Genomic DNA, 8,908 nt, shown 5'->3' on the forward strand with positions numbered 1-8,908 from the left:
CCAAGTTTATTGGAAACCACCTAATACATATTCATTCATTCATTTATTCATTCACTTAACTCATTCATTTTTTTTGTTTTACATACACTTACTCAAACACATCAACACACACATCTATATTATATCGAATACCAATTTTCCTATTTTCTAAAAATTTCAGCTGATAGTCTAAAGTTGAAAAAATAAGTTAAACATACAAATACTTTCATATTCACATGTGAAGGGAAAAATATAATATTTTTATGAGTGAGGTATATTCATGTGTTAGTTCATGTAGTTCTTTCAGAAATTGTAAAAGGTGTTATCTTCAATTTATACCTAAAAATGGTGACACTCATACAAGTGAAGTGACTTGCTGAAGATTAAAAGCTAGATTGAAAGCCAGATCTGATGAAACTCACAATCTCTACCTTAGTCTCTACAGGATGCTGCCTCCCCCAAACAATCATACGCTTTCCTACCCTTTTGAGTAAGGACAGACACCTCTCTATGTAACTGTGTCATATTAGGAATAAGCACTTTATGATATCTGCCACCGAATAATTTTGATTGTCATGAGAATGTCTCAGAAGGAAGCTGACTGAATGGACCTGAGAGAAATAAACAGATGACGTGTCAAATCTAGATACATATTTTACTTCATCAGTTCCAAACACAACACTCATCATCCATCCAATGACAATATACTTATTTTCATGGGAACTACCATTTTCCAGAGGCATCATTTACTAATGCAATTATCCAATTAATTTAATGATACTAGCTTTATTCTCAGTGTTATTATATTCCAGCTTATACAATGATAGGATATTTGAAAATACATATAATTTTGTAAAACAAGACTCATTACATGATTTTATTATTTTCTATGACATATTTAAAGAGTTTAATAACATTTATAAGTAAAAACAAATTTAGGAGAAGAATCAAGATATTTCATGTATTCCAAAGAACTGATACTAGCATTAGCTAATAGCCTAAAATTATATCCAAGGCACGGCCACATCTTTTTCCCTGAAAAATATAATAGAGAAGCATTTTAATATCATTGGACTGCTTTGCATAAAATGTCTTAGATACCTTACGAATTGTTTATTAAAGAAATAGAAAGCTGTTCTTTCACTGGCTTTCATACATACAGAAAAAAGGCCATAAAATACTGAAATCTCTTTAGTATTTCTTACTGAATAACTTGATTTGCCTTGTACATTATTGTACATTAGTAAGGAGGCTTTCCTAAAGAGGTATTATTACTATTCACTCAGTTGTATTTTTATGATATTTTTCATCTGAAGAATGCTGAGTGCTCATTTTTATGGAAGGAGAGATCAAAAGAGGCTCATGGCAGCAGGGAGGAGATTTCACAAACTTTGTCTTTTAGTTTGCCCTTCAGGTTAAATTGTTTGCTTTTCAGTGTACGTTTTTAATTTTTGGTGCTGTTCCCAGACTGCCCTTCTATCAAACTCCTATTGTAGCCTCATAGCCAACAAAGCTGATTAAAACAGGTAATTAGTTCAAGATTATGTCTGATATAAAAGTCATGGAATTTGAAATTTTCTTTTCATTGTACAATTTCTTTATCATTTTGAGATTTTTATTTTATTTCAAACTAATACACATATTGGAATTATTACAATGTTTAGCTTGCAAATTGAAATGATGATTTGGGATAATTGAGTCTGTATAGAGTATCTATAGAATGTCTTTTATAATCGACCTAGCATATCTAGTATTCGTGTTTTCAGAGAGTATACCAAGCTTATAGTATAGGCAGACACGATTCTCAAAATTTAATTTTGTTTTTAAAAACTGTTGAAGTCCATATTCACTATTAATTTTGTAAGTATATATAGTTAACTTATTTTTATAACTACTTTGGTAAGAACTCCATTAGCTCCTCTGACAACTTTTATCTTTTGTCTTCTTATGTAGGAATTGTCATGGCACCTAATGCATGACTTTGGTAAATACCTACCCAAATCTCTGAATGATTAGGGCAACTTCTCATGGTTCCCTTAGACTATCAGTCTTGGCCTAGTGAGAAAAGGACATTCATAAGAAGCTCTTATTAAATTCAAATTAAATTATATTCTGATTGATTATCAAAAATAACTTTCGGCCACCTTATTCAGAGTTAAGACCACATATTTTTCATTAGTTATCTTCTTAATTTCATGACTAAGTCCTATAAATTAAAGCACTAATTTTTGCACTGTATTTTTTCATTAGACAATATTTTTTACATAAAATGAAGTTTTCATAACTCTACCTTCTCTTCTGGGAACTTTGCGGTAATAGTTCGGTCTATAGCAGAAGTGAAAACATTGGTTGTGCTGGGTTTTGGTGAAGTCGAGGGCATGAGAACTCCTGCACTGTCATGTTTAAAGTTTATTACTTCTTTTTGTAAATATGGTATCTCTTCTCCTGTTGACTATAGAGAAAGAGAATGAAAATAAAGTTGTCATAAGTTCAACAAGAAGGCCAAAATTGGGAAGAATGTAAAGCAACAGGACTGAGATGTAACACAAGCATTACATTAAAAAAATAAGTTCTATTATTAGCTTTTTTGAATTGTAAGCTACATAAAAGACCATGAATATATACCAGCAAACATTAATTGTCTCTTAATATCTGCTTTTAAATAAAGGTGCATGAAAGAGTATCTGGTATAGCATACTCAAAAATATTGATGAACTGAGTAAGAGTAAACTGAATCTTCACTGGCGAAATATTGTAAGAAGAAGAAGCAGCAAAAATTATTGATGGAATTATAACAGAGATGATATTAAAATGAGCGTTAGTGCAGTAAGTTGTCAATTGTTGATTTCCAGTAGCTGGCAAGGTGTTGTAAGGAATCTTACCATCACAGCAATTTCAGGAGCTGTGCCTAGTTGGGGATCAAAAGCTAGTTGCTGCTGTCCTCCTGGTATAGCCTAAAAACAAAAAAGTTTTAAAAGTCTAAATCAGTGATCTATGAAAATATGCTCTTTGGCCACCCAGAGTACCAGAGTAGTAAAACACTCCCAAACTTATTAAATTATTTTGCTAAAAACAGAAATAATAGTTTAATTCTTGCTATTAGAGAAACGGCTTGACATCTCACCTCTGCGTCTGCTCTGGAAGTGCTACTTTCTAACATTCTCTACTAGGACCAGGTGCTCACCTGTTGAGCATAAACAATTCTACAGAACACTAACATCAGACGGGGTGGAAAAAACCAAGACAACTTCAAAATTTTGTCTAAAGTAAGGTCACCATACAAGTCACGAAAATACCAGGTGTTCTCGCATCTTGGCTAATATGAGCGACTGATGCTTCTTTACCCATTAAAGCTTTCGCCTTGCTCCGCTATCCTTGCCTTAGAGGAATGAGCTTTTAAAATAATCACAGAGTTACCCTACTTTTGAAAATAGCTACTCCAGAGTGAATCACCACTTCTTTGCATTCTTTCCCAAATTACCTAAAAGAAGCCCAAATCGTGTGAGAAGTCATTCTAATACTTTCCTATTAAGACACCCAAGACTCCCCACATGTGTGTTCTCCTCCTTGTATTGAGTGGATATACAGTTTTGTTCAATTAGAGGTGCTCTTCTGGTCATCATTGGCTGAATCGCATTTATATATTTAGTAAACAATGAAGCAAGTAGTTTCAAAATTTTTTTTTTAATGAAAAATATGCATTTACTTACAGGTTCTGCTAGTTGTGGAATGTATCCAAATTGATCATAGAATGGTATCTGTCAGATTTTTTAAAAAAGTATCATATTTTCTGTGATTATTCTTGTCACAAGTTTACAGTAAATGATTACTTAAACTTATATATCTTTTTATATAAATTAAAAGCATTTTTAAAGTTTATATGTTCCAGTAAGTAAAAATTAATTATTTTTAAATTAGCAAGAATCTTTTTAATACCATATCATTTCTAGGATAAAACTGTCTCTTTCCCTTTAAAGCAACATGACAATTACAATTAATACTACCAGTTTTTAAAAGCATAATTCTGAGTTTTCTGTAGTTTGTAATGCCAGGTTTTAGAGTTACGATTAAACTATATAAAAGACACTTTCATTCTAACAGGAAGGATGTTAATTATATATGAGCCACCTGAATTTATGTTAGAATTCAAAAAATTTATTGCACTTTCACAAAATTCAATATAATGGTATCTAATTGTATCTCAAAATCCAGTAATCAAATATATCTTTCATCAAGGTAGCTAATATTTTTGTCATTTATTATTTTTAAATAGTAACCACTCACACATATGTGGAAAGGTGGATGATACTAAATTTTAGTGAGAAAACTTCATTTTTCAAGGTTATTCAGCTTTTTGACCTTGATTCTATTGAAGTCCACTTACTGACGTCATTGGTTAAAAATCCAGCCTTGGAATATTAACAAATAAGTTTACACAAATGATTTATAGCAGAGAACACTGTATCTACCCTCTTATGCCCATTTCATGCTATTGAGTGTTCACATTAAATATATTCAGAAACTTTTTTCTATGGTAACATACCTTATTTGCTCTATTTTCAAGTGGAACTACTAAGATTAAAATAAAACATTTGCAGTACCTGCTCCTCATACTGCTGCTGTCTTGTTTGTTGAGGTGACCTAGGAACTGTTTGCTGAGGTTGTTCCCAGGGTAGGAGCATGTAAACTGGATAGTATTCAAACATCTACTTGTAAAAAGAGAAGGATACAAGAGATTCCATTACATCAGCATAGGACATACTTTTATCTTCTAATGTCAATTTTATTCAAAAGCTGTTTTATGTCTAGCAGCTTTATATGATTAAATACAAAGCAAACAGATGAAGCATCCCTTTCCAAACTGTGGAAACAGCTTGTATCCCAGGTAATGTTGGACTTGGTTTTTATGGTTGCTTGGTCAAACACACTTAGGAAACAGTGGGTTGAAGAAAGCAAAAGAGCTTTTTTTTTTTTTTTTCCAAAGGACATCTCGGAAACTTTATATACAAATTACTTTGCAAATACCTAAGTGAAAGATAGCCTATGCAGCACTTTCCCTATATTTTTGAGAATCATCATTCTGCAGAATGTGGTATTAGACATTCTGCCATATTAAATGAAATGCTATGAATGTATTGACTTTAAGAATTGCCACTTTATTGAAATAATCCATATATATTTTAGGATATTTGGTAAATCAAGACATAGACAAGTAACAAACAAAATCATCTGAAACTTCACCACCTACGTTACCTTGTGGCTTCCATTTATATTATTGCCTTCTACTTATATGTCTGTGTCTGTTTATATGTGTATATGTTCATAGAAAATGAAAATCTTAGTACATATGTTAATTTTTGTATGCTGTTTTGTTTATTTGCATAAAGTAAGAGACTGTTTTAGACATGAGAGTTAAATAAAATAACTAGGGTTTCAGAAGGATTATATTTTGTACAAGCATTCTTAATCCTGGCTAAGAATCAAAATCACATTTGAGCATTTTAGAAGATGACCAATTCATGGGGCATTGATTCATCGGGATAGGGTTCAGACATTTGTAATTTTCAAAATTACCAGCAGAGATTATAATGTAAAGCCAGGGTGGAGAGCTACTGGTTTAGTGGTTAAAGAAGGAGACAGAAGGGGAGGACAATTACATTCCAACTCAGCTATTTACTTTCAATGGGATCGGGAAATTGATCTCATTAAGACTAGGTTTCTTGATTCTTAAGATGAAGTAATTCTAGTTATACATCTAATTCTCTAAATGCTTATGTCATAGAATGAGATAATGTCTAGAGGTAATTTTTGTTTTGTAATGGGAGTGGATGTGGGACAAAGTTATATAGTTATAATTACAGTAGAGCCAAACACTGTAACTTTTTATGAAAAGGCCAATATTCTGCTGATGAATAATATAATTTATTTATAATACCGTTTCTTTGAATCCAGAATATTGTAAAATTAATAATCCTGATATTTATAGGGTTTTCCCTATTAATGTGATGATTATACTAGTTTGCATTCACTTTTAAAAGATTCTCCTATTTAATGGAAATAATTACCAGTTGATTGTAATATGGATTCAAATTGGAAATGTACAAGAAGCCTAAAATATTTTGAGCAGAATTTCGTAACTGCCAAATAACATAGGCAAGTGTTTCTTATCTCTACATCATATATATTATCAGCTTAATGCATCTCCTTCATTAGCAAAATTTAAAGTTGGATAAAGTCAGTTCATGGTATTTCTCTTGGGTTTTTCCCAACTTCCAGCACTTTGGATGCAGAGAGGACATGACCTGGGGCTTATTGAGCTGTTTTACTCTCAACATAGCAATGCCCTGGAAATTCAGGGGTCCTGGAGACTCCTCTTAGCTGCCTGTTCTTAAGGAGTTGTTAAGTGAGCCCAACATCAACAAACTGATACTGGCCCAGCAATGATGTTATCTAGACAGTGATATCATTATATAGGTTTTAGAGCCCTGCTATAGGAGTCAGAGCTAGAAATAGAAAGCGCTGTGGAGAGTTTATGTAGCCATCTCTATGGTCAGTGTTGTTACATCCATTTACCTGTCCTTGCTCTTGAGGCATTTTGAAGGAGAACACATAGGGCATCACCTGCCAAAAAAAGAATTATATAAAAATGTATGTTTGACTTTGTTATTTAAAATCTCTGAGCTGCTTTTCATAGAGCTAGTCATATAAATTTATCATTTGTTAGCAAGTTTCCATGACAAAACGTCATGTGTTACATGTGCTGTCAGCAACATAAACTGCCTTTTATTGAAGTTTTCCTATCTTATCCTAGACTTGTTTTTAACTTTTTTGGTTTGTTGCTGTATCCTAGAGTAGCTGATTTAAATATTTTTCATCTTAGAAATCAGATAAAAAAGAACTTACAGTGATGGTAGAAACATATTATGAGAAAAAATATTGTTCAAAAACCCCTGCCTATTTCAAAGCTGATTCATATTCATTGCCAAATTCAACATGCAGTTCTCTCTCCTCAGAACAAAATCAGAGAGGCCTGACTTACGTGATTGGGGCCTGGTTGTGTCTGAGGCGGTGTTTGAGCCTGTGAGGGGTCAACTTGGCCTGCCTGGGCTCCTTGGGCAAAACTGGCCTGTCCTGGGAAGGGTATCTGATTTGGGAACAGTCCGGCAAACTGGTCTAGAGCTGATAAAGAGAATTGGGCGAGTCCTGGAATTTGAGCCTGCTGCTGCTGTTGTAAAACTCCTGAGAAAGGTGGAATCCATGAATTAAGTGGGCCCTAAAAAGACACAAAAGAAAGAAAGCATGTTCCCTTCATGCCAAAAAGAATTTAAAGGTCCGTCCTGAGCAAGAAAGAGACAAAATACAATTTCTATGCCTCCAATGTTGCAATATAAAAAAGGACAGGATCTTGATTCATTTTGAACCAAGCAAATAATGTGAAGCAAATGCTAAATTCCCGACGGCCATGAGAAATATGGGGCAGGACAAGGTTGATAGAAGAGCACAACATCTGCATATGCCAGACTTGTTTTAAACCTTGTGTATTTTCCCCTACCTTAACCCTAAGCCCCCCCAACCTGCTGTTACTGGTTAACTGGGCATGACTTTGTGTGAAATAATTACTTTTAACTATCTCATAGTTGTGAGAATTAGTGCCTGGCATATACCAAGTTCTCAATAAATAAGTGTTAATCAAATTACAGTTTTTACTTTAACCTTCAAACAAATGGCCACTAGAATATATGAGACAAATTCATAACATTAAAAATTGAGATTTCAGAAATAGGATCAGGAAACATTTTGTTTTCATACAAAATAACATAAGAAATGAGCAATAGAAAAATGTTCCCCATAAAGTAATTATTGAAATGGAGGTACCTGAAGTCGTAGTGGCAAAAGTTGACCATTATTAAGATTAAGAAGTAGCTAGAAAAGGAAAAATAATATGAAATCAAGATTACTACACGCTAAAATGAGTAAGAACAATGTTTACTATAAATATAGCACAAGTCACAGCTGGTTGCTCAATTTCTTGTTAGAAGTGAGACATTTTCTCACTAGGCTTACATTGAATTACAGTGATTAGAAGTTAGATTTAAAACAAGGTTTGGATTTAGCAACCTCTCCCCTGTTGGGTCTGAGATTGCACAACGTTAGCTCATTCCAGTGGTTTAGTCATTTTATGCTTTTAAACACCTATATACACCTGTATTAGGTGTTATTAGAACAAAAAGGTATAAACAATATTGTATGTGCCTTTGGAGAATTTACAATCAAGCAAGGGAAGTAGAATAATATTTTACAGGTAACCTATTATACAATCAAACATGAACATTAGAAATGTGCTTGGATATACATAAAAGCTAGTGGAGAGGAACACAGTATAAACCAAATGACGACATTTATCTCTTCCCACTTGATTTCCATTAAAAAGAAAGGAGGAGATTGTTTAACTATTTAAACTAACCTCATTGCTATTGCTGGCAGACATAAGACGCTGTGGGATAAGCTAAAAGTAAAAATGAAAAAGAAATTAGAAATAGTAAAAAGAAGGGATTGTTGAAGGTTTAACACAATGAGATCAGTAGTGCCATAAAATCACTTACTGGGGCTGACAATGTGGCTCCCAGGAATCCAAGAAGAATTATAATTTTCATTTTTGTATGATATATCTAGAAAATAAGTTGTGATCTTTAGCTTTATAAAGACTTTACTTAAAATTCATGACAAAATAATTAGTATTGTTCAATCAAAGGAATAGTTGGGTGAATTCTATAGTATTTACTTACATTTTGGAATTTAAAATTTAAAAAGTTATATTTGTAAATTTCTACAATATAACTATTTTCTCTCAGACAAGCTGTTTATAAAAAACAAAATTGTTTGCTTGTCCTTTTAGCTTGAACAAAAAACTCATTTGGAGACATATGAT

General features: G+C 32.8%; 1 protein-coding gene across 1 annotated transcript; it reads right to left on the bottom strand.

Annotated features, from left to right (window-relative positions):
• Positions 1 to 615: 615 nt before the first annotated feature.
• On the bottom strand, positions 616 to 8,646 carry ODAM (odontogenic, ameloblast associated). The gene is made up of 11 exons (XM_025386213.1): positions 8,583 to 8,646; positions 8,444 to 8,485; positions 7,855 to 7,902; positions 7,019 to 7,252; positions 6,553 to 6,600; positions 4,581 to 4,685; positions 3,690 to 3,737; positions 2,862 to 2,933; positions 2,270 to 2,431; positions 1,976 to 2,034; positions 616 to 1,014 (listed from the first exon to the last, which is right to left on the bottom strand). The coding sequence occupies exons 1-10, from the start codon at positions 8,631 to 8,633 to the stop codon at positions 2,005 to 2,007; spliced, it is 840 nt and encodes a 279-aa protein (XP_025241998.1). The 5' UTR covers positions 8,634 to 8,646; the 3' UTR covers positions 616 to 1,014; positions 1,976 to 2,004.
• Positions 8,647 to 8,908: the final 262 nt, after the last annotated feature.

This window comes from Theropithecus gelada, chromosome 5 (assembly GCF_003255815.1).
Source record: "Theropithecus gelada isolate Dixy chromosome 5, Tgel_1.0, whole genome shotgun sequence".
Lineage (NCBI taxonomy): Eukaryota > Metazoa > Chordata > Mammalia > Primates > Cercopithecidae > Theropithecus > Theropithecus gelada.